The 26,795-nt window shown below is 35.9% G+C and overlaps 1 protein-coding gene across 4 annotated transcripts in view; it reads left to right on the forward strand.

Annotated features, from left to right (window-relative positions):
* Positions 1–22,477, forward strand: part of SNX29 (sorting nexin 29) — a 126,821-nt gene extending 104,344 nt beyond the window's left edge. The window contains exon 21 of one of the 4 annotated variants that reach the window (XM_074599288.1): positions 6,386–7,021. In XM_074599288.1, coding sequence (XP_074455389.1) covers positions 6,386–6,662 — 277 coding nt within the window. In that variant the 3' untranslated portion in view covers positions 6,663–7,021. Of the gene's footprint in view, positions 1–4,554; positions 6,278–6,385; positions 7,022–16,420; positions 16,723–17,002 lie in introns of those variants that run through there. The other 3 variants (XM_074599286.1, XM_074599285.1, XM_074599284.1) reach the window with 3 other exon arrangements.
* Positions 22,478–26,795: the final 4,318 nt, after the last annotated feature.

The raw sequence follows: 26,795 nt of genomic DNA on the forward strand, positions 1-26,795 counted from the left end.
TTTTGAAGCTGGGCAAAATAGGGAGAATAGGTTCGTAATTCTCTCCTTTATTTTGCAAGTAACGTAAAATTAAACGAGAAAAGAGACTTGCAAAAATGTAATTTTAACCTCTGGCACCCCTGTTTTCCTGTCTTTCAGTTCTCTGCTCTTAATTTACATTCACATTTCTGTCATGAGGTAGTAATATAACAACAAATTGTAATGCTGAGTACTCAGAAGTACAGGTTAACTTACACCAATAAAGTCAAATCTGTAATGTATTTTGGAATTAAAATGGCTGACATTGTAAATTATCTTGAATAAAAAAAAAAAGTTATTTGGAAGACTGATGCATTTGAGTACCAGTTCTTGATATCCAGTAATGAATAGTCACAGATAGGAAAAAATGTTGTGGAATAGGAAAGGAGTTGTTTGTGTTTCACTTCTGCAAGTGACTGTGACTCATAAGACTCTCCACCACCTTCCCTGTGTTTGAAAATTCTTGCTTCTGGGGCATGTATGTTTTTTTGAGAAAGGTTTCTTTCTGCTTCCTGTGGTTGGAAAGTTTAGTCCTTCCTTGAAGGGTCAGGTTGGTTGGATTTTTAGCTCAGTTCTGGTGGCAGCAGTGACAAAGGAGACCCACTCCTTTGAGGTCCAGTTGTAAAAAAAACTCAATTAGCTGTCCGTTTTCTCAGCTGGTGTTTTTACAGCAAACATTAGCCTAGTAACTGAGAATAATGCTGCTTAAGACTATAAATTGTAAAATGTAAGATATTACTACCATCCATTCCCAAATATATCTTACACATATAGGAAGTCAATTTGTAGAGCAAGACATGTATTTAAAATAAATGTGGAGATCACTTGTTATTTTACTAGAAAGAGATAACTACTAAGTTTTTAGACACCCAACCATGGCACTGAGAAAATACATGAATCCCTTTGCAGAGTCTGCAATGCCTGCAGGGTCTGAATGTGACCCTTTTTATTGCCCATCAACAAACCCACATTGTTCCTATCAGTGTATTTACTGCATATTCCCCTAACTGGCAAGTATTTGCTCAGGTGGATTTGGTTAGCTAAATCATAAACTATTTCTAATTATAAAGACAAACAAAAAAAGTGCTACTTCTATTTTGTCCGTACCTGAGTCATAAACAATAGATCCAATAATCTTTTAGGCTCCTTATGCCAGTTTTGAATATGGAACAAATTTTTGCATCCTAGCTATGAACAGTGGAATACTAGAAATGCTAATATAATTAAGTGTGCAGTACTTCAAAGTGTACTGTCCTCATTCTTGATAGCATGAAACATTTTACTATGGAATAAGGTATTGAAAAATGAGTTTACCTTTTTTTGCTTTCAGCAACATTGAAAGCCATCTTGAAACCTTTTCTTTGCAATGTGTCATGATTTTCAAAGTGAATAAGAGAATAAAAGTTATTCATAGCTTTACTTGACATTCAAATACAGAATCAATGTATGTTTCTTGTAAGCATTGTGGTTTTGTGCAAATGTGCTCACTTTACCCTCTTTTTACTGTCTGGTAATGGTCTGGTGCAATGAGCATTCTGAATTCAGTTGTTACACCATGTATAGAGCAAAGTAAATGCCTGGCAAAAAGAGATTCCTCTACTTTGTAAGTCTGACCAGCTTGGTGGTCATTCAGTGAACCTCTTCTCTGGGTACTGGGACAAAACTTTATCGTTCTTCTTTTAATCCTCAGGTCTATAAGCTCCCATTCTCTGCTTTCCATACCCTGAATATATTTTTGTGAAGTGCCTTTTTTCTTCACCTAGCAAATAATTTAACTTCCTTTTAATGAAGAAATGACGGGGTTTTAAGTTGATAATTTTATAAGGATGATCCTTGTTTTTTCTGACTGTGGGCCTTGTACAGCCAGGCCAAATGATATTTACCAATTGCAGCTATCATGGCTTGAGTCACATTTAGTTTTAACTCTAGTTTTAACTCTCTTCCAATGGTGTTAAACATATCCTGAATATACAAGCTGAGCTGAGAGTTAATAAGATTATAGCATCACCAATAACAGGCAATTAAAAGCTAAGCTATTGTTCTGAATTTTATTCAGACTGAAGTTCTTTTTATTTAATATTTGTCCACTTCCAATGAAGAAGATACTTTTGTATTTAATTAAAAATTTCCAGAATGCTGCCATGCATATTTTAGGTTTCTGAGGAATCTTTCAGCATAATTCAGGATGTCTAGGTGTGAAATTCCGCCCGCCCCCCCCGCCCTTTTTATTTTGTACCAGAAACTTGGAAAATGCATTTCCTCAGTAAGAAGCATTTTCCTTGTACAGTTCTAAAACTCTGTTGTCTCTGTTTATTGGCATCAATGTACTGTAACTAGCTATATAAAATTACGAAATGGGGGGGGGGGCATATGTGGATCCTCAAAAAATTAAATCTAGATGGCAATTTTAATACTATTTAAAATACAGACATTTGTAATATCACCTGTATCAGGCTACTGTGCTCATTCTCTAGGCCTAATGTATGAATTCTATGCAGAACTATAGGAAATTGAAACACTTGCCTACGTAAGCTAATGAGCAGCTCTTCCAGATGCAATGTTATGGTTGATTCTGACCATATTTGTATCTCTGATTCATTGCGGCATTCTGTTAGTCTTTTAGTTGTGTGTGCTGCTCAGCCTGTGCGCGTTGCATAGCTCAGCCAGGCTTGCCCAGAGCCTCAAAGTCTGCCTGTCAGCTCAATTTACCAGTCTCTCTCTGTGAAATTAAGTCTGACTGAGAGCTTGAGATAGGTGTATTCTGAGTTCAGCAGGCTCTGCAGTGGGTTAATGTGTTATTTGTATTGTGTCCGTCTCCAGATGGAACTGCCATAGTGTTATACTTAAAACTTGGATAAAACAAATGCATGTTTTGGTTCTCATACAAAACGATAATCCAGAGTTGCAAAGTATAACCATGAAAATACTAAAATACAAAACAATATACAAAAGACTGCTTTCCATTAACCTCCTGCTCTGCATCTGATTACTAACAGTTATAAAGTAATGACATTCGAAATTTTTACATTTGGAAGAGATTGACATCCCTACAGGACCGATAAAAACTTTTCTTGTAAGCATATAGAATGTATTTCTACTTGAATAGCTAAGAAATCTTACAGGGCATTTCTTTTCTACCTTCCCTTCAAATAAAAGTAATTATCAAAGTTTCAGATTTTTTTTGTGTTCATTAACAAGTATATATGGTTTGTAAAGGAAGCTGTGTCTAATACTCTTGTTTCCAATTGCCTAATTATTTCTTTTTACAATGTAAAACAGTTTGTGCCATGATTACTGGAGTAGGGTTCTTTTAAAAAAGTTGCTCCAATAATACGCCTAATTTAATGAAGAAGGGTTTTATTTTCTATGCATTTTCCTGAATTCTCTAGTAAACCGGACTAGACATGTCTTGGATGCTTTATTTCCTAGTTATCCTCTCTGTCCCTAGCAATTTGCCCCATTATTCTGCTGGAACTCACTTTGTCAGAGGAGGAGAGCACAGAGGAGTTTGCAACTCAAGCAATCAATAGTTGAGAATTTGCTAAAACATTGGGGTTGTAAGCAAGTACAGATGCCTCAATGTTTTTGCTGTCCGTACTGTATGATGGTGTCTACCTGCCAACATCTGGGAGCTCTCATGCTTTAAGCTACCAAAGCTGTATCCTTCTGTTCCTTTTCAATCAAGGTCCTAAACACTAATATAACTTTTTTAAAATGGGCACAGAATTTTCAATATAAAAGTTCCACAAACATATAGAATATTATGTTACATCCTCATACATTTTTTTTATGTAGCATCCAAGTCATCAAAGAGCACCAGACTGGCCAAAAAAAAATATCAAAGTGAATATTTTTATTTGATATGAAGATAATTTTTTGTTGGTATAAGTACCTCCTCATTAGTAAAATCTGATATCAGACTTCACGACAATTATAAATCTAAAGCATTGACATCCACTTAATTATCCTGGTTTGCCATGACAGTAATATTGTCAAAGAATACAAGTTAAACAAGACCACCTTTGCCCAAATCTACATGAATTCCCTGTAATGAAATTGTGGCTTTGAAAGCTTACTTTCTGGCCTACTAAATCCTGCAGAACAGTTTGTAATATTTATTCTACAGCTGCACGTATACTAGCTATCTGTAATTGCTTGTTAAGTTTCTCTTTATGGAGATTATTTTAAGAAAATTGCCAGCTTTAGATATTCATAGTTGAGTATCAGCATATGTAGCTGAAGATTGCATAACAGCTAGTTCAGGAGGTGTATTTTGGGGAACTTACAGGTAGGGGAAGGGGACCATCTGCAGGTCTCTTACGGAAAATAAGTGTACCACCATAAAGTGTTTTGGAAACTAATCCTATAAACATGTTGTTTTGTAAGAAGCCATCTGGTCAGTCAGAGCAATCTGTGTGCAAGTGCAGATGGATATGAGAGCTCTGGGATCCATAACCCTTAGTTACCATTCATGATCTTCAAAACAATGCCTTAGAGGAGACCCCTTTTAATGATATATTATTCCATTGTGTACAGCGATAGCGTGAATGCTCCAAAGTCTGGTCTCTTTTTTGGAATGGCAGAGTACTGGAAAACCCCATGACATTTCCAGGAAGAGAAATTTTCAAAGTTACATTCTCCATACAGCTGAAAGCAGATTTCAGGTAGGTAGCATAGGCAAGTTCTCATAGCCCAAATCACTTTTAGTGATTTTCTTCTTTTTTTTTTTTTTTTTTTAAATTAGAATTTGAAAGGTACAACCGAAGAGGGAAGTATTTAATTAAATATATGTTCACCGAATGAATAGAAACTGATTAATGGAACTGAAAAAAACCAAACCAAATAATCTCTTATTTTATAATATTATTTTATAATAATATATTTATTATTGGAAGTTGCATACCGTGCAACTGTGGCACTTCAGGAGGCTTTTAAAGCCTAACAAAGGGTGAGGTTATTTCTATTCCTGACTTTCTTTGATGTGTTGAAAGAAACTTAAGGGCTTCTGACTTACTTTAACCAGTCTGCATGGCAAAGTATATCACTTAAAAGTACACTCGCCTGGCCTGAGTGACATGACCTGAAGAAAATTCCATCTGGAGGTCCATGAGAAGTTCAAATCTCTACTTAGAAAAATATTATGTAGAATCATAAAGCTGATAGACACGGTTTATAACAGATAACTCCAGTGGCTTCAATTCAGAGTATATGTTCAAGAGAAAGTCTTTGATTTGCTATTTTCGGCTTGAATTCTGTTAAAAGGGAAGCTTGATTAAGATATTTGCCAACAACGCAGACCATCTAAAAAATCATTTTTATTCCAAGACTTTCTAAAATGGAAGAAATCACAGACTAGTAAGTTTGTATTTGATATACAAAGGCAGCACGCCCCAGTAAGAGCATGATTTAGTGGATTTATTGTTTAGGAGTCAGGGTCAGAGTAACATGACCTAACAAGTTAGCCATGTCTCCTTTTGGTGAGGGCAGTAGACCTGTGTTCTCTCTTCAGTTCCCAAACACCCATTGTCTTATCACCAAATTGTCTGATACTCTGTGAAATTGAAAACAGTGTTTTTTCAAGATATCTGGTGTAGAAAAACAATGAACGATTCCTGTAAGTCACTGCACGCTCTCATTTCCTACTGATGAGAGTCACAGTGGGGCACAGCAAGCATCAGTCAAGCGCTGTTGGTGTTCTGTAGCCTGCAGGTCAGGCTTTTGTGCAGAAGTAATCACTCTAGATTAAGGAAAGGGCCCTTTTAATATTGGGTGGTTCTCTGTGACATTTGCAAACATTTTTGGCACAGGATGGCATTTGCAAACAGTTTTGGCGTAGTGTATTTATGTAATCCAGTGTCAGAAATATCGCAAGCTAAGCTCTCAAACATGAGTTTATGATGTTTGCTACAGATCTCCTGAAATGTCAATGTCTCAGTTCAATTGCCCTTGAGGAATCTGTTAGGGAGAAGGGGAAGAAAAAAAAAGGAAAAAAAAAAAAGGCATAAGTATTGAATATACATTGTTCTTTAAATCAGAATGTGTATGTGTAAATATACTCCCATGTGTAAATTTTAAAAGAATTAATATGCTGATGAAACAACATGATTTTAAATTTTTTCTTTACATTAAATTGTTAGATTTGGAGTATTGCAAGAAAAACTGTTTTGTAGTGCTTATTTCACTGGGAATAAAACCAAAGATTAAGTTTAATTACTTTTCCACAGCGGAAAAGATTTTGAGGAGCAAAAGAGGCTTTGCTGAGAGGTGGATATAAAAGCTTTATTCCTTTCTCTTAGCATATGAAACAGTAAGGAATACTCCTGAAAATGTGGTTTAGAAAAATCTGTTTATACGTCTTATGTTGCAGTCTTCCAGTGCTTATTCATACTCCTTTCTGTGCAACGCTGACAGTAATGGATAAATGGATGCATCCATTCAAATACATGAAGCAAATCGTCTTCATAAGGGAGGTATCTTTGTACTTGTGCGTGTACTTGGCTTTAATCCAGACCGTAACAAGTTTGTTTATGCCTGACTGCACAGTTTTTCAAAAGGAGGTGGGTTATTTCTTTTCCTTATTTGAAGTTGTATTGAAAAATATTTCAGCAGCCATCAGTTTCTCATGTGAAAACAGCATGAATTAGCTACAGGCCATCACTGAAATTCAAAACATCCTACAGAAGCTTTGTTCCTGGCTTTGTTAATCTGCCAGCTATAAACATAGTCCATTCAATTCTGTTGTATTTCAGATGCTATTTTTGTGGTGTATTTTTAATATGTTTGGCACTTCTGTGGTGATAGCAGAATCCATGAACAGTTAGCTGAAGGATTCTAGAATAACTCTTCTATTAATAACAAAAATTAATGGTATTCATACATACTTCCCTGCCATATCACTTCACCTCATTAACAAATGAGTAAAGAAAGTGGCTGTTGCTAGTTTTTTAGGAATGTTCTTTAGACTGCTTCGGAGGTTTCCAAATGCATTCTCTGTAGGTACAAATTAGGCCAAATGTCAGTTCAGAAATGCAAAATGACCTGAACTGTTGAGGTCTATGCAGAAATGATAGAGGTAGCTTCATCACGCAGTCCTGGTTCATCTGCAGCCTGCAGAGATTGCAGAGATAACCTCTCCAGGCTTCTTCCACTTGCTGTTTCAGTATGGCCCTAACCCAGGGACAAGATGACTGGAGTACTTTGCATATTTACAACATCAGTCTAAGTATAACATCAGACTATTCTTGTCTATGATGATGTAGTCAGAATAGCTGCAGATTTCCTAATGCAGATCTGCTTTATAGTGAGACAGGCTTCTCCAGTTTACTCTTGCTAAAATAACCCAATTTTAGACAGAAATTACAGGAAGGATTTGTACTGGGATGGCTGATGTCACCGTCTCCAAGAGCAGACCAGAGTAATTTTTCTTCAGATCTCCACATATTAATTACACGGGCCCCCAGAGTTTGATTGTACCAAGAGCAGTATGAAGGGGTATTTTTTAGATTAAGATTTTAAAAGTGTGACATAATTACACTTAATAGTAAGAGTTTAGTAAAATGCATGTGGTAAGAAGGAGAACCACTAATGTGCGGGTCTGCAGGGATTGCTGTTCACTGTAGAAGGTGTTAGAAAGCAGTCCCTTGTAAACAGCTTGCATACAATTGCTTCATTTTGCAACTGCAAAATGAGCCAAAGAGGCTGTTTCTTACTATTCCATGTCTATTTTAACTAAAATCTCATTTCTGAAATTTTATTCTAACCTTTAAGAACTCAGAAGTTAATTCGTTACAAGAGATTTAATTTATGAGTCTTAATACAGTTTTTGGGTAAATCATAAATATTCTGAACAGCTCTGAATGTCTGGCTCCTTTAAAAATCTTTCAGTGGAAGACTCCTACAGATTAAAAGAGAGAAATCCCAAAGCACTAGCTATTGAGAATAGCTAGGTATGACCAAAGGGAAATAAAATGGCACTGGTTTGCATTGTCAAGCAGACAATATTTTTTTTATATTTTTACTGTTACTGATACAGCTGAGTCAAATGCATTTAAATCTTGAAGTCTCCAACAAGATCCAGTGCCCAGCTTTTTCTAAGCACAGGGCAGCTGCATGTATTAAAACCGCTTCATGTCTAACTGTAGAGGTGTTGTTACTGCAGTCAAGTTGATGTGTATCGCCTGCGCACCTATGTAGGGCATAAACAGTCTTCCCATTGTACCAGCGTAGCCCTTTGCTTTCCAGGCCTGTACAGTTACATTGCAAGGAGGGACTGTAGGCACGTGCTGTATATGGTATCTTCTGAGACGCTTCTCTTGCTGCTTGCAAAGCAGAACTACCCTAACAAAGATAAAATTCTGCATCATTGTATTGCCTTCTGGTACTATATACATTCATGTGTAATATTGACCTCTACATGTAGATGCTTCATTAATCCATTTCTAAATCGGGGAAAGTGATACCTCAGCAGCTTTTTCAGTTACCATTTGGTTCAAAATTTATTCAAAGCCATAAAATGTCCTCTGTCAAGGTTGGCTGCTCTTCCTAACACCAAAATCTTCATGTGGCCGAAAGCCACAGAACTCAGACAGGGAGAGGAGGAATTTCCTGGGAAGTTCATAGGTGAAAGGTGAAAGTGCCTTACTTGTGATCCCGTAACTTCCTTATGGGATAAAACTCAGCTTGGCTACAGAAGTAGATACTTTGGCTGGCAGCAGCCATTTACAGGCTTATCTATGTAGCTGAGAACTGACACCATTCGGCTGCTCCCAACAGCTATTGCCCAGTCACCAGGCTTGCGGCTCCACTGCTGAATTGCACTTAAATGGCTGCCAGCAACAGGAGAGCCACAGCCGATCACCGTTGTCCTAACTTGTTTTTTCTTTAATACTTTGGCAAGGAGCAAGCTTATTGTAAATTTTATTTATTTTTATTTTGAACTCATTGGCAAAGTTGCATCTGCATTAGAGAGGGACCAAGAGGATATGCTTTTTAAAGATTGTGAATCAGATGATATGTAGAGAACTGACCCCAAATTTCAGGAGCTCCTGGCCAGCAATGTACAGTGCATTTAACTCCCACTGGAGTTGGTACCAAATTTTGCTTTATGTTAGCCTAATTTGGTGTCATAATTAAAAAAAAAAAAGGAGGAGCCTGTATTTATCGTTGCCTTTTTCTTTCTTATAGAGAAAATAATTGAAATGTGACTAAACAGAAAATGTGATTTTGGTTCCTGATTACTGTGGTCTTTTTTTTGCTGGCCAGCCTGATGCTTGCTTACTTTCCTTCTAATCCATCAGGAATGTTGCATCCTGAGCTGGCGCCCTTAGTCATTTTACCAGGCAATGTCATACCTAGTTTGATTAGCTTCCCTTTCTGTGTTGGTTTAAATGTAAACATTAGTCCATGTCTTCATTACCAAGAACAAAGTCAGCATTTCCCTTGTTACTCTGTTGACAGTACTCAATTCTGTACTATATTTACATATTTTCCCATCTTGATTACCTTTGTTTATTTGCAGAGTACAGGTTTAATTCCACTATGCCTCCACTCTCTCTGTGATTATGTTTCCAGGTGCAGGCACAGTATTTTCTAAGTGGTAGCCAACTCAATTTGAAATTTTTTTAGCTTGGAGAAACTAAAAATAATAGGCTAAAATTAAGACCAATCTAAACGCTCCCAAAGGTTGAGACTAAGACCCATATTTTTGAGGTTTTAGGTCATGGATCACTATTAGTATCAAGCTTGTGACTGGAGTGCAGTAAGTTGCCCTTTTTATTTTGAAAAATAAAAACAAAAATCAGAGTGATTGCCATAAAGCACTGTTCTTCACCTTTTTTTTATTGCTAACATAATTTCCAGAAAAGTTATGATTCTGTAGCATTCTAGGAGCATTTTTAAAGTCTGTTCATTTTTCACATTCATAGCTGTTATTGTTAACATGACACCCATTCAAATCTGGATCTGCCGCTGAGAACGGTCATGTCAGCTCTCTTCTGCCTTGTTGTCTATGTTAATATCATGCTGTAATCTTCATGAGAAATTAAGATACTTGAGAGAAGCAGCTGATACCTCTTAACTTGATGGAGCAATTAAAACTCAAGCACTTGCTTGGAAGATCAAAACAGCATGCTTTGATCACAACTTTTCTTTATGATTCCATTTCCTTTTATGGTAATTTTAAAAGAAGGGGTCTGTTATTAAAAATAAAATAATAATGGTAGTTGTGCAGGTTGTTTTTTATGATGGGCAGTTTACTTGCAAAACTCAAAGCAAAGACAGCTAAATTGCATTATTCCCATGGGGACTATTTAAACGGTGTTGAAAAGTGTAAATGCTTGTGCTTGTGGGCAGATGTTCTTGCCTGGCTGAATTTGGAGCAACAAAGAGTCAAGGAGGATGGAGCTCCCTGTTCAGAACAAAAGCACCAACAGCTGTTTGCTCCCTGAGTGAATGCAAGTGTGGGCGGCAGATTTCCAGGGTAGGAGACTGGTAACTGTTCTGCTTTACCCGTGAAGCTGAACTACGTGGTGTCGAAGGGTAAAAGTCAGACGTGGGGAAGTAAGGCAGGAATACGCAACAAGTTTTTTATTTAAATTAGTCTGACTAGGTACATTAGTGAGCTCACGTAAATGATGGGGATGAACAAGTAGGAGGAAATGTTTCAAGCTTTCAGATTTTTCTTCTCTGTGATATTGGCAAAATTAGGCAAATTACAGGAGATGGTAAATCTCTCTCCACACACACACACACACACATACCCCCCAGCTTAGCATGACTTAGCATGAGAGGTGGTCGACATATTGCATTTTTTGTTCTGTGTAAACCAGAGGTGGGTAGCTCAAAAGTGGTCATACGTAATTACTTTTAGAGGCTTCTCATATGCTAGTGTCTGAGAACACACTTTCTGTGAACTCTTTCTGATGTTACTTCCAATGCCAACCGTATTGATTATGGCTGTTTAAGAGCTAATTCGGTAATTAAAGTTGTCTCCATTCCATGTCATTTTTGCATGCAAACAACTTGTGAATATGGAGGAGGAAGAGCCTGGCTAGTCACTGTAATGCACTGCTGTCTCAGCACATTGAAGTTGCTACTTGTCAAACAAGAGTTTTACTGCTTTTATTTTCACATATATGATGCATTGTGAATCCTGATGCACGTCTTCTGGGTTTAGTTACCTCAACGTTTTCAATAAAAATATATCCTAGATCTGTCTCTGCTTTCCTTAAAGATGATAATTACAGTACTAGCAGGAAAAAATAAATCCAGGTATTCACTGAACACTGTTCTTCTGAAAGCAAATCCTACTTTTGTTATTATATAAGCAACCTTGGAACATGTTCTGCTTCTGAACCATTTGTTCATTAAATTACCTGTCCCTGAGAAGTGGTAGATTATACTGCTTACACAAATTCAGGTAACCCCCAACAGAGTAGAATGTTGGTGATTTCTTGATGGAAGTGGATGGAATGGCCAAACTTACTGCCTTTCAACTAATCATTGAAATACACAAAACAATTATATCAATTATAAATAAGTAGTGTATTATGGTGAACTTTTTCTTACATGTGTGTTCAGTGGTTTCTGGCTTTCTAGTTAGTTGTGAAGAGATCATTTGCGTGAGTACCGTATTTATGCATTGTGTTATTCTGGCAAGGCACCAAAAAAAACGGAAGGTAACTGTTCCCAAATGCAGATGTCATTATGTGTAGAAAGCCAAGGAACGAGGCTCTAGGGATAAGTATTGCTCAGATGTTAACTAATGAAAGGTCATTTTTACAGGGTTCTGAGCATTTCTTGAATGAAAGAGAGTGTATTTCATCCAAAATTAATCATGGGTATTATTCATTGTATAGGATATAACTAATGGGTACTAAACATTTACTGTACGGTAACCATCTTGTTATGCCAACTTCAAAGTAAAGTTAGTGGAAGGAAAAAAAACAGATCATCAGAATTACGTACAGAGTCATGGTTTACAGAAAAATTCAAGTATCAGTGCAGGTGATGTTTATGAATCTTCATGCTGATATGGAAACTGATTTGTAGCATGAGAACCTTCAAGTTAGAATCATTCAAATTGTAACAAATGGAAGCGTGGTTATGTGTTTGTAATTTCACAGCAAGAAGAGATTGAATATGTCATTATGAATACTGTGTTCTGCTGTAGAAATATGTACATAGAAGTAGAAGGAGCTGTGCATTAATAAAACAGTTGGATAGAATATTAGAATTAATGCTTTTCATTTCTCGATCAATTTAGATCTAATCTTGGTAGGAAATGATTATTCAGTTTTTGACCTGACAGCTTTGCTCTAACAGTGTCTTCAGGATTTTCAATGTCAAAATGTACTATAGAGGGATTATATTACCCATATCTTTTTGTCTCTTCTGTTAATAGCTGACTATTTAAACATCCCAACTCAGTCATTTGTATTAATAGAGGGAGATCGCTGTTTCTCATTAATAATTATATTTCATTTCTGCAAAATTGGGAGTAATGGCAGGAATGTGGCTCCAATTATTTTTACACTTCAGCAACATGAAACAAGGATTATACCCAGATCACTGCAAAACAGGAGTTACTAAAGTATATAAAATGATTTGATGAAGTCAGAGTTAATAATGCCACTAAACAGGTGTTTTAGGTGACTTTAATCGGCAGAAGAAGGTGCTGAGATATGTTGTATTGGCAAGTCAGAATTAGTTCTCATTTGTCTAAGAAGGTTCTCTTACCATAGTATAGGTATTGTTTAATATGACCTTTTTGAGGAGGCTGCCTGCCTGAATCCAGTTTACCACATTAAATATTGGGATTATAACCAGAAATTAGATTATTATCATGACAAACAAAAATATTAATCACACAAGAAACTGGTAAAAAAGAGTCACCAAATTTGTCTGCCAGCTAATTCCTTTCTTCATGAGATATGTTTAACACAACTCAAGCAAAACTGGAATCATGAATGTCTCCAGAGATGCATTTACATGTGAGATACATATATCGCTATATATGAAATACCTGGTTCTGAGCTTTGCTACACTCTCAAGATGCGCTTATTACTTCTCTGGCTGGTATGAAAGTATTTCCAATTGCAGACATATTATACTATTTTTATAAGAAACTTCTCTCTCTGATTTTATCCTGAAGAGTACACAATGAGATGGGAAATAAATTTCTTCATTTAAGTGTTCACAACAGCAGCTAAGAGAATACTGCAGTTCCATAGGCTAAGTACGTAAAGAAAACACACGAAATGCAGTTGACATTTTGATACGTGGAGAGCACTAAATGAAAGGTATGAATAAACTAGAAGCTGATTAAAAAGACCAGTTATTTTAAGCTATTTTCTATAGATGCACCTCAGGCAGAACTTGACACCAAGACAAAATCAATGAAGCTGAATTGGTATCCAAACAAACGCTGGGCAGATCGATCAGGAATGCTTAAAAGCTAAACAATGTCCTGGTGGGAAACAGGAATCGATTGCCTCAGCAGGTTGCTTTTTCTCTTCAGAATGGGACACGGTGAGAATGTAGACAAGAACTTGAACCTTTAATACTTGGACATTCCAGGGCTGAATGGGGTAATGCCTGGCATGCATCCAGCCGCCTGCCAGACTCAGCCTAGAAAATTAAACCCTGTTAAGACTTCAGTGGCTAATTAGGTAATAAAAAGAAAAGACGAATGTTATATTAAAACTGAAGAGGTGTAACTTGGATGGAGACTTAAAGAGTAAGTGCGTACCACAGGGGCTTGGGAGAGCTGTTCCGGAAGAGTTATTCTAGAATAGCTACTCCCTGGTTTAGATTTACATCTTTTAAATTTGTATTTTAATCTGAGTAAAGCTGTCAATTATAGGCGAATCCTAACTCCACCCCAAAAATCTATCCCAGAGACTGGTTTTTCTGAATGAGATGAAAGAGAGAGAGGATTTGCAAACATTGTGTTTAGGTATGCTTTTTCCTTCATCCCCAATCCCAAACACAGTTGGCAAAAATAGATTCAGAACAAGTGCCTCAATTTCATCTTCATGTGCGTTTGCCAGAAATACTGTCAGGATCATTTTAAGATGTTCGTACCTCTGCCCAAGAGTTCATGGAATATCTGACCTGTCGAACTGCCCATCCGTTTAAAAAGGTGTCTCATTTAACACCAGAAACTCTGTAAGTATCATTTGACCTCAAGGCCAGAACTAAATTATTAAATCCAGTAGCAGGAGACAGAAGAGGTAGGAGATTAATCTTTTCCTCATACTTGATTACCATCCATTTTGGGGGTGGTTGGTCTTTTTTTTCCCAAATTTAGTAGTTCAACTTTCTGGGTGTTATTTGAAAGTCATCGTTTTAATTGTAGAGTAAAAAGCTATGGAGCTGAAACAGACAAGTGAGATGGCAAATTTTCTCATCAGGTTTTGGAGGAGGGAGGATGAAAAAGGGCTTAAGATAAATACTTTAAAATGTATGATGACTTTTTAATACTCTAAACTTTTTTCCCCATACAACATAGAAGTTGATCAGTTCAGCTCCAGTTCCAGTTTCCTTTTTCATGCTGGATGCATGGAAGATCTTATTCCTCAGATATAAATTGTTTTTCTGTAAACCTACATAACATAATTATTTGTCTTAGAATTTGGATCGTCATTATAAAAATTAGCTTAGATGTTTAAGACAAATTATCTCTAATTTTGTTATTAGATATATCTCGTTCTGGAGTAGCATCATTTAAATTAGCAGAATTACTTGCAATTTTTGTCCTTCATTCACAGACACTGGTGTTCATGTAGTCATCCTAAGCTGATCTTATTACCTCAGCCATGCCTATTAGGACAGACTGATATTAATTCACATCTCTTCATTTTAGGGGAATTAATTTGGCACCTTTTGCGCTTTTTTCCTTGAATGTCATTTTTCCTGCAGAAGGGAGAAGTGACTTCCCATTGGACTGACACTAATGTCATTTTGTGGACATGCCAGCAGGAGGAGCTTGTGTATTAAAATGCACTTTCAATAAAGTAATCACCAAATTATAGTAATTGCACATAACACTGGGCTTTCTTCTGCAATGTAAACTACCATGTATCCGTAAGTAGCTCTCTGTCTGCCTGATAAAGCTAAAGTACTATCAGCAGTGGCCATCATGCTGGTAAATTAACCTATTTTAGATTCAGGAAAGCCCAATGAGGTGAAAATTTAATTTTGTTCCATTGTGTATTTGATATTTAGATGCTTTTATGTTTACATGTTCTGAAGAATATGTATTTAACACAAAATCACAACCCTCTGAAGCGAGTATCCTCTGGTCAATTTTACAGCAATAGAGTATCACTGCTGCACTGCTGCAATTTTATAAATAGTATAAAAATAATGAGTAATAATATTCATGTTACTGAAAGAAATCCATGCTAATGAGCACAGCTGAAATTGGATTCACATGATCAGAATTCTCTACAGCAACTTAGCTAGCATTGCTGAGTTTCAAAATAAGAAATCACAGGACCAGCGTTGGAAGTCCCAATTATCCTTGGCTACCAAGAATTAATAGCGTATGCTAAATTAATTTTCAGAGTTTTTATTTTAGTGACAAGAAAAGTAAGGAATTAAAGATCTAACTTGTTAATCTTGTTATTAAAGAATAGGAGGATGTATACCACAGGTATTTTAAGCAATTTTTTCATGTGAAGGAAAAATCCTTTATTATTTTAAATGAGGTTACTTGAGACTGTTCTGCTCAGAAACTTAGACAAGTAAAATGCACTTCCATTAAAAAACACAATTTTATTTTCTGTTAATGTTTAGCATCTGAATTGAACATGTTTTTTCTATATTGGTTTTTTTATTATTATTTTAGTAACAGCTAATGTGTGCATTGCAGTTACAAAGCTACCAGTGATAGCGCTGCCTTATCTTGCAGAAGTGCTCTGCTTCCTGCAAGTGACTTTTCCACCCAGTCCCAGGACTTTTAAAGGCTTTTGCTTTGCAGGGAACTCTGCCTCGTGGGTGCTAAGAATGCTGGAGTGGAGCCTGAGTGTGCTTGTGGTTTTGCAGGGCTGTCTGACCTGTCGGGAAGGTCACTCTGCAGGAAAAAAGGAACTACATAGAGTAAATTCAGTGGTTGTTTTAAAATACATCAGTGTTTGTTTGATTTGGCAAGAACTGCAGATGGGCAATTCCTCCCTTATGGACTTGTTAACCCACTCTGAAGATAGGTATTATATGTTGGGTTTTTTAACTTAGAAAAATAAGCTGGGCTTTGTACGCTCTGTAATTTTACTGCCTAGCTGAGTTGCAAAATGCACAATTTAGTTTTATTTATTGATCTGTATGTAAGCAGTATAATTAAAACCATGTGGAGTCCTCTAAAAGAATGGCAAAAGTACAATGCTATCCCTTTATACTGTAGTTTTCCGAGGAGTCTATAGCCTCTGAATATCACCTAGGTAAGCTGGAATTTTATGTTACTGCTTGTTGTTGAACTTAATGTACTTCTTCTCAGAGTCTTTTCCAAAAGGCTCATTCATGTAAGACTATAGTCTGTTGTGGGTCAGAAGAGATTGAAGAATTCCCAACAGGGATGTATTACTAATGTACTTCATCATGTAATGATACATCCATCCATAATTAGAGGATTGTTAAGCAGAGCATCATCCAAGCTCTTGTCTATTTTGCTTGTACTTTTATCACTTCAAAATGCTTTTCCCACCATTTCTGAACTGCAACTCATAGAGATACGCTTTTATCCTGTAATTTGCAACCTTCCATAAAGTATTGAAAGTTCTACTAGTTCTCATTTTTGAAAGAGCCCATTTGTAATTCACACTTGAGATACCAGTAGAAAGAATGCAGTTCTGTGTAGTTGAAGATGTGTTTGCAGTCATGTGCCAGGCACTCATAACATCTGCTTTTTCCATGTTTGGAGTAACTATAGAATAATTTACATATAACATAAACTAGCTACTTCTGTCTTTATTTCTTGTCTTCCTAGTGATATCCCACCTTCTGGAGAACCAGTAAGTAAAAGCAATCGCTCGAGAGGGACTACGCGCTTCCCCAAATTATCTCGCGGCCATCAAAGAGAGCCACGAAGCCTGGAACCTCAGAGTGGTGATCTTTGACCCTTTTTCGTAATTGTGAATACTGGCACCATGTACTTTAAGTTGTTCTGTGATTCCTTCCTAGCCTGTATTTATAATTTAAGCTCCTGAAGAGACTACAGCTGCATCAACTTAAATCCTCTAAAGAGACATTCATTACTAAGGGTCATATCCTGATTAACTACTTTTGAAGGCAGTAATCACTTTCTCAAAAGAATACGAGGGCTCTTCACGAGGGCTCAGCAAACTGATAGGCATTTTATTTGTTTTGTAAAGCTGCATTGCACATATTCTCCTTTGTGTTACTATGAATTCTTGTTTGTATTGTGTTGTCTCCCTTTCTACATGTACATTTCTCTCTTCCAGAGAGACGTGGGTATCTTGTCAAGACAATTTGTAATAATTTTTTCCTTAGAAGAACAGTTATGATTATCACTACTTAATATGTCAGAAAGATGTGCTTAAAAGAACCTCACTAATTTATTACCTTTTGTAAATAGAAAGACTGTTTTTTTTTATCGTAAACCTCTGACAGACACAAAGGTCTTTAAAAAACTTGACAAAGTAGATGACAAGGGAAAAACATTACAGGTGGAAAATAGCTTTTCTACATTTCTAGTTAGATATTCTCAATAGCTTTCATTTGTGGTAAGTAATTCTTTAAGATCAGAGAATGTAATAATTTTTTAGTGAAATTTCAGTCTTGCTGTAAGGCTGGGTGCAATATTATTGATTTCTACAAACCACCACAAGGATACACAAAATTAGCATGGTACAAAATAGTGTTTTCAAGTCTTGGGTTATATTTTGTTATTAATTTGTTGCTGGTGTTACAGAACAGTCAATCTTTAACAGGGCAGTGTGGAATTCTTACTCTGATTTTGTAAAACCCTTCCCATGGTGATACTTAAAAATTGTCTGTAATGAAAGTGCCTGTTACCCATCACCTCTTATTGAAAAGTAATGTGTAATGGTACTACTGTAAGAGTAACTAAAAAAATTGACAAGAATTATTACACGTGATGGAAGTCCTGACACGGATTAACTGGAATCCAGTTCAGTATCCATTAGCTGCACTGCCGTAGGCAGTTAATTATATTTTAGCTAGCTTCTTCTTGTCATTAAGTTTAAGCAGTGTACATTCAAATTTTCTGTCAATTGTATTCTGGTTTTCCTTTGTGTAAGAACATCTTGCTTCTCAGAAGTTTTTTTGGATGATGTTACTTAAATTGACGTATCTTTTAATTTTATTATCCATTCATTCTATTAAATTCTCACATCAGTAGATATTGAAATCTAATATTACCCTGCAGAAAAAACAAGCTGATGTAATAACAGATGTTTTCCCTCAGTGCTGCACTGAAGTTCTAGCAAACTGGAACTTGTGTTCTGCAAACCTGTGTCCATCATGTGTTGTTCAGGCGGGTAAGTGCCCAGCCATTTTCAGTGGCACTTTTGAGTGAGTAAGGGTTTGTGGCACACAGTGAGGAGCATCCGTGGGCAGCTGCCCGAGTAGGAGCCCCCAGTGCTGGATTCCTACCATTGCAATATGTAGCTTACAGGTTGCACTGAATAGCAAAACACGGCGAAGAGGAGTGGGATTCACTTTTCAGGTCAGAAATTTCAGTAGATTAAATATCACAAAGTAAAATCATGTCACAGAAACGAAACAATATTTTTCAGTCAGTCTCATTTATGAAGGAAACAGATAAATAGAAAATCCAAAAGGCCAGCCTGGGAGCTAGCTGATTTGTTTTTATTAAAAGATGAATTACTGTTCATGTTTTGTGTAAACTACAGCAGGACATTTATTTAAGAAGAAAGGAAAGTGAATAGCTTGTCAGTTAATGCTTCTCCAAACTCTTCAGTCTGATATGCTGCTGATTGATAGTTTATAGTTTGTTGGAAAAAAAAGTAGCTATAATGATGGTCCACTTTGAAACAATTCTAAATTCGTTTTTCAGTAGAACTACAATGCACATCTGTTAACACTGAATTGCAAGGAAATCTGAAAGAAAACACTATGCGGAAACCTTTGTGATGTAGCTGTTTGTTACATGAAGCTATATTCATTTTCAGGAAATAATTCACAAATTAAAGTACTCCTTCTTCAGAAAGTTGCAAATGGTAAGAAATCTCACTAAGTGCCAACTAAATTAAAAAAATTTTTTTTCAGTTGTTTAGAAGGAATTTTTTTGTATCCAAGTTTGGCTCTAAAAATTATTTCATTCCTGATTATCTTGCATCTTGTAATTTTTAATGTATGTATGTAGATCACATAAAAATACTAAACATCTTTACTCTGTACAAATCGTTCTTTGTTACCTTTAGCTGAATTGTGTATCAGCTCCTAAGATTACAGTCTCCAAACAACATTCACTTTGTGATACAAGATACCATAATGGGTGCATTACTAATCCGTTTAAAAGCTCATCTGTGGTTTCTCTAAAATCTCAGAAAATAATTAAATTAAAGCTTTTCTTCACAAGATAGCTTTTCCGCTTTATACACCTGGTTATTTGTAAGATCAGTGAGGTACTTGCATGACTGCAAGTCGATACCTAGTGATATGAATGCCCACATTTTTAGCACCTCAAGACATTCTAAAATGCCCTGACTTTAAGAGAATTGTACCTGTCACGAATCCCACTTCTTCTGTTTATTTACCCGAATCAGCAAAGACTGTTGAAGAAGGTTGATCGGCTGGTATTGAGAATCCCAAATAGTTATAGTATTCTTATAAAATACCTGTAAGTGTAACAATCATGCTATCAATTGAGTGATTTTATCAGTTTATCCGATGTCACCTAATTCCATGCATGTAGTTAGAATTTGTGTACTGGCTGGTACACCATGGGTCGATGGCTCAACCAGTTCTGGTTGGCTCCGTTGAACAGCACTGTCATCACAGAACCGAGGACGTGGGACAGGCTGGTCCCTGGAGCTGTTCCCGCAGGCCTCGGGGTTCCGGCCTGGTATGAGGCAGTGTGGAGGCATTTGTAATATCGATTCCATTTCATCCTGTTTTATCTTTAGACATATTAGGTCTCTAGGGCTGCTCATCTGGAACCTTTAGTGACTATTCAAAATAAATTGTAAAGATAACTGGCATTACTTTTATTTTAATGCTGTTCTCCAATCACATGCAAAATGAACAATTTCCTAAGAAAGACAGGGCAGGCAAGACTCTTCCATCTTTTGCAGATGTAATTGTCTATCAGTATTCATTACGTATTGACTGTGGTTTTTCAGAATCTCATTTATTTAGAGATTCTGTCATTCAATATAGAGAATGCATTGTATCGACTTGGCTTTTGCATTAAATCAAGTTTCTCAATAATAATAATAAATTTCCAAGATTTATATGAGGCAGGATATTGACATAGTTATAAAGGCTTAAATTGATATGTCCATTAAGTCACATACTCTTAGGGAGATTAATAATTTCAAAGCCAGTCTTTTTTATGGAATTGTTGATGTGATAGTTGTAATCAAATTATACTATCTTACAGAATCTACTGCAAGTCATAAACCATCGTGATTGGATTAATACAAGTCTTTAGAGAAAGGGCGTAATGGTATTAAAGATCACTGGCTCAAAATTGTGGCCTATTGCTAAGGTGCATTTCTTTGTTATAAAGTAATGTTTTATTGTATGGAACAATATCTGCATGGTAGCTGTCAAATTAATTAATAAGAACCTACTAACAAATGGGGTTGACTGACTCAGAGCAGCAAGCTAATAATAAATGAGACTCGGTGAGCCCCAAGTGAACTAACGATACTGTCTGTCAGGACATGTTAATTATTTAGGAACATGATATTTTGTTAACAGAATCCGTTACTAGTACTTTCAGATATGGATGTCATTCTTTTTGCTTCAAAGCACACAGGGATCTCAGTTCTGCTATAAGTTTCATGCAATTTCAAAAGCTCAACACCCACCCACCCCCCAAACATTTTTCATCTAATATCTTGTAATTCTGAGGACAGATAATACATACCTGTGGACAGAAATACAGTTACCTACTTGAAATTACTATGAGAAACCTGTGGAACAGCTGTTTAAAAGAAAGAAAAAGACTTTTTTATCAAATTCTGCTCATATACGCCCTTGCGAATCTTAATAACAACACTGTGCTCTTCTAGCTGGAACTCTAGTATGTAAGAAAATAAATGTGTTTAACATAAGAACAGAATTTTCTCCTTGGAAACAATACTACTACTTCTGTATTAGAGCTTGACTCACTTCTGGAGATGTGGTTAAACAACTCAAGAAAGTAAAGAATTTATCTCCTTCAATTTCTGTAGGTTAGGATATTTCACTCAGCACCCTGCATCATATCATAGAATATTAATTTGATTATTTAGCCATTCCAGTAGTTTCTTAGCATTATGTATTGAAAGAATCACTTTAATATATGAAATTACATATGAAATATAGAATACATTTTAAAATATCAGTTAACCTGCTTTGTATTTCACATACTAAATGGAAAATAAAATACTTGTTCTACACAGTGGTCCAACACTGTACATTTCATTTATTTCTTACTCTGCACTAACTGTGCTTTTATGGTCCAGCTATAGATAACTTAGATTATTTATAAAATTTAATTTTAAAAAATAATCAGAGCATACTTCTAGTTATAATAATGGCTCAGTTTTTTGTTAATAACGGCATGAATTTATACTAGAAAACAGCACTGAAATGTTTAGAGGGGAATTAATTTTCCAGATTACAAATTGCTGCAAATATCTGGACTTTAAAAAAAATATTTTTTGTTGCACCTAAAAAAATGTATTGCACTTCCATGTAGGGGGAATCAGTTTCTTTAACAAGATTTCAGAAATGATGTCCATGCCAAGACAGAAGTTAAACTGTGATAGTTGTCTTTTTGAGTGGAGTATTAATCATTTAAGATGCTAAAAATCATAGAAATGTAAATGTGGTTGAAAATCTAATTCTGATAGGCTGCGCGTTCTTTCTTACTTAACACTGAGATAAATAACTAAGTATCTTGTATGTGGGACCAAACCTGTTGGCGGCTGAAGAAGCTGGATTTCCCTTTTGATTTGGGGGGGATTTTTTTGTTCTTGTTCCTGTTAAACTGTAGGAAAGATAGTATTAATTCTGTGGCATATATATATGTACAGTATTCACATAAGTATTAATAAACTGTTTTTAATATTATTTTAACTTGTTATGCTAATGTTTACATTATAGAATTTTTAAGCAGATGTGTATATATATAATTTTCTAAATACGTTCTTGTATTTTTTTTTAAATATCCTGTGGTAATTTTGTTGTAATCTGGTTGAAATATACTACTTTACAAAGAAGAAAATAAAATAACATCTTTTCTTGTTTGAAATAGAGCATGCTTACACCTTATTTATTGTTTTCAGCTGTTTTGTAATTGCTTCCATGATTTATGTTATTTTTTTCAATGTGTTTCTAACATGATGTACGTAGGTATCAGATTTTAACTTGTTAAAATCTTATTATTTCATCATATGAGAAGTAGTATTTATTGAAAGAAAACTTGAACATTTCAGTTTATAATCACATATTAGATAAATCACTGACACAAGAAGGAAAATGATGCAAGTTTTTGTCTTGCATATTGCTATTACAAAAAATCTGTACCAAAGTTACATGGGATCTACTGGGAATTAAGTGGAATACGTAGAATTTCAGTGTCACTGGTGTTTCAGTACAGATCAGGAGAATAAGATCTGTAGTGGATTTTTACTCTGGAAATTTCACTCTCCCTCTGATTTTATTGCCTCTTTTAGAAAGTGAGAATTCCAAAGCTGTTTTAAAATCTGTCTGGAGGTCTGCGATATGCATACAAGCTGATAACCCCTTGAAGAGTGCTGACTTTCACTTGGAAAAAGTTCTGAGCATAACTTCTCCCTTAATTTCTACTCATTGCTGGAGCAGAGCAGGGGGTGCCTCTTCTCTGTGGTTTCTGCCCAGGTACAATGAGCCACATTCCGCGCTGCAAGCCAGAATGTTATAGGAAAAGAAACTAAAACACCCCCTCAAATGCTGAGTTCTTTTGCAAGGATTGATTTAACATGGTTATACTGTTTTGTGGTGTCTGGCTTTCTTATATTCAGAGTCCACATATGTATGTCTGATTTCCGTTTATTGAGATATGACACAATTGGATATTCAGACTGACACTTTTATATCCAGTTCATAACTGGATGCTTCCATATCATGTGAAAACAAGCCGCCAGATTTGGATGCTTCATTGAAAAGGGAAGTTTTAAAAAGGAAGATCAATTTCCACCACACAAAGCTGTAATTTAAAAAAACATAGTGTTTGTAGATTCCTCGTACGCATAGAATAGTCTACTGATTAATTAATTAAAAATTTTCAGGCCACTACCATTATGCAGAGATCTAATTAGTTGAACTGCGTATGTTAAAAAAAAAATTCATCATGATGTTTAGGTATCTGCATCTTTTAAAACCTGTGGTAGGTTAGGTATCTTTGTAGGAGTTAGATGACAGAACTTTTCTTTTAATTTGTCTTGGTAATCCATACAATTTTGATGTTTCTAAGCAAATGTGGATGCGACTTTCTGAACAATTCCAATGCTGATACTACCTACTGATAGTTACAGCAGATAAGCTTTTTGTATTTCAATTATTTAAGATCTTAAGCAAAATGATACTTACAAAGTTTTAATTAATAGTTTCAAGCCATAGTTCTTTTCCATTTCTGTCTGTCTGAGGTACTAGACCACAAATAACCCCAGGTTATTGGTGGGGGCTTGTTTTAGGACTGTATGAAGTAAAAGATCTCACTGTACCAGATGCACAGAATTTCAACACTGCGGAACGAGTATCTGTTCTGAAGGGGTGTTTCTTGCCACTTGAGATTTATTTCCTGGTCCACCAGCATGTCTGAGCCTTTGAACTGCTGTGGGAAGAGTGAAATCTTATCATTAGGAGAAAGACAACTAGCGCGATGGTGTAGATTCAGAAATCTCAGGTGGGCCAGAGAAGGCCGGTAAGGAAAGGTTTTATGCAATAACCCTTATGTGCATGTGGCAAAACCACTGCCTGGCTGAATTTAAGTGTATCCCACTGCCTTGTCCAGATGCTGAGATGATGCTGCTTAATCGCTCCTTTCAAAATCCCAGGAAGAACAAGATCATTTAAAGGGACTACTGATTTTTCTATGAATCCAGGCAAAGATTCAGGTTGCGCTTAGGCAGTTGTAGTGGCTTGGCATTTCTGTGTGGGCCTACAGAGTTTAAAGTTTTTGTCTTTTCAGGAAGAGACCTGTGCAGGATTTACTGCTTGTTTTTCCCAGAAATTTTAAGGACATAAGGAGAAAGCTTTGTACAAATGATCGGTCAGAAGAAAGGGCAAAGATATTTTTAAGATAATGTTTAAAATAAGATTTTTGCTACTGCACGTCAGGCTTTCCAGATGACCTTTTACGTACTGTAAGTGAACTTACGGTATTCCCAAAATTAAAATAATAGATAACTGGTATTTTGATACATTGTAAGCATGCTTGATTTTGTTCTAGAAAATCATCGTGCAAACTACAGCATGTGTGTTCGTCATGCTAATTTTCCTGAATTTTTCTTGCCGTTTTTTTTATCTGCATTGTAACAGCAGGCTTTTAGTATATGTGGTTTCTAAGTACCATGATGATAACTTTATTTTTACTGCCAATTAACAATATCTATGCCATTTTCAACATTGTTTAATTTCCCAGTATTTTAAATTTGCTCAGCAAGTGCTTATACCTTATGCAATACATTGTATTTGCCATTGCTAACTAAGTCTGTCTTTATTTTCAAAGTGATCTTGTATCCCTACTCACATCCAGTTTATAATTGTTTCATTCATTTAGGCCATTCATTAATTGGAGCATTAGATGTCCTTCCTATAGAGCTTTCTTGAGCAAACTGCTGTGTTCTGCCCTGGCTGTGTGCATGCATGCAGTGCCTCTTACAAAATAGGGTAAGCCTCTGCACTTTTTGCTTTTTTTTCCAAATGCCAGGCATACGTAGTTTGTGCTTGTTCATTGTATGTGAAGCTTTATGTACTTTCTTTTGTGCACTTGGACTTTTGCTCTTTACACCTCCTTGTGTTGAGCTTGTGATATTTTTGGAGTCTCCGTTGGATCACAAAGACCTGCCCTCCCACAGTTTTCTAGAATTCCTGTGCCTGGAAAATTCACCCTTAAATAGTGCTTCAGCTCCAACTTTAACTAGTTCATTTTCCTATTAAGAATATTTTCATAATTAATTTTATTCCTGGTGCTACATGTTGTCAGAAAGAGCTGAGGTACATCAAGGGTTTGTTTTACTCAGTGTCTAAGTCATCAACTTTGCATGGCATAAGCCTGTTTATAACAATTCCAACCACCGTCTGCCAGAGCTGTCAAATACAAGGCCTTTCTTTGTTATTGTTATTGTAAAATAGATTTCACATTCATATTGTATAGCTGCACTCTGTGAAAAGTATGTACAGGCTAAGCTAATATAGCAAGAAAAGAGTTAATCAGGTTAATACTGATTTTTAAATACCTAATTTTTATATTTTTTTTCCTTTTCCCTCACTTGGTTCCCTCTTTTTTTCAAGTGCTAATTCATCCGTGAATTAAGTCATTTGCACGTGTGTCAAGTTCAGTGACAGGTTCTACATCTCATTTTCTAGTAGGAAACTAAATTATGGTTATTAATGTTCTAAATTTTATATGTTATAAGAAAATTAATTTTCAGCAGTGGAGATCCCCAAGTGCCTTCCGAAATGGGAATGTAAGCTTATAGAGAAGTAGGAAATGAAATGTCATTTAATATAGTTAAGTAACTTTACAGGTACAAGTCAAAGCAGATAACACCTCAAAACATTGGTCATCAGAAATATGTATCTTGTCTCCATTGATGTGCATGTGCAAGTCTATTTCTTAACTGTAATAAAAAATCAGTATGTTCGTTATACTGCTTTTCAGTTCTGAGCATTAGATGCACATTAATACTTCGTAGCATACAGTTTAGCTATTCACTCAGATTTATCTTGAAGCAGCTCAAATTCTCAGTAGGCTTTTGTTTAATACAGCAATGGAACACACAGTTCTTTGTGCATCCAAAGTGATACGTATAGCTTCAAGCACTTAATAAGATATGAGGCATTTTGCAGTGATACTTTAATTTCAAACAATATATTAGATATAATTGGCATTTTTGGAAACCATCTGGTTGATATTTTTTAACGGTGAAAAAAAAAAATGTGTGAATTGGCAAACAAGATACATCAGTACCTCTGTGTAGTTCTACTGTATCGGAAGACAGAGGGATACTAGAAAAAAAAAAGGAAAATGAAAGAAAGCACACATTCTGATGCATCAAGAAGCAACTGAAAAAGAAGTGAGGAATTCAATGTAGTAATACAGTAAAAAAAAATTAAAAATTGTACTACATCAAACTGCTACCATATGTTCCATGATGAGATACAACAAAGTAGATAATGTATCTGTTACCGATTTGTCAAGCCATAGAACCCTTTGGATATGTCAATAATTAACAAATAACAGCTGTTGTCAACTGCTGTACTGAATCAGCATGGGCAAGGTTCTCCTCTCTGCATGACAGAGGTAGACTATGATATTCTGCTTTCCCTTAGTGATTGAAAATTTCTTTGACCTC

This window comes from Larus michahellis, chromosome 8, assembly GCF_964199755.1.
Source record: "Larus michahellis chromosome 8, bLarMic1.1, whole genome shotgun sequence".
In the NCBI taxonomy this organism is placed as follows: domain Eukaryota; kingdom Metazoa; phylum Chordata; class Aves; order Charadriiformes; family Laridae; genus Larus; species Larus michahellis.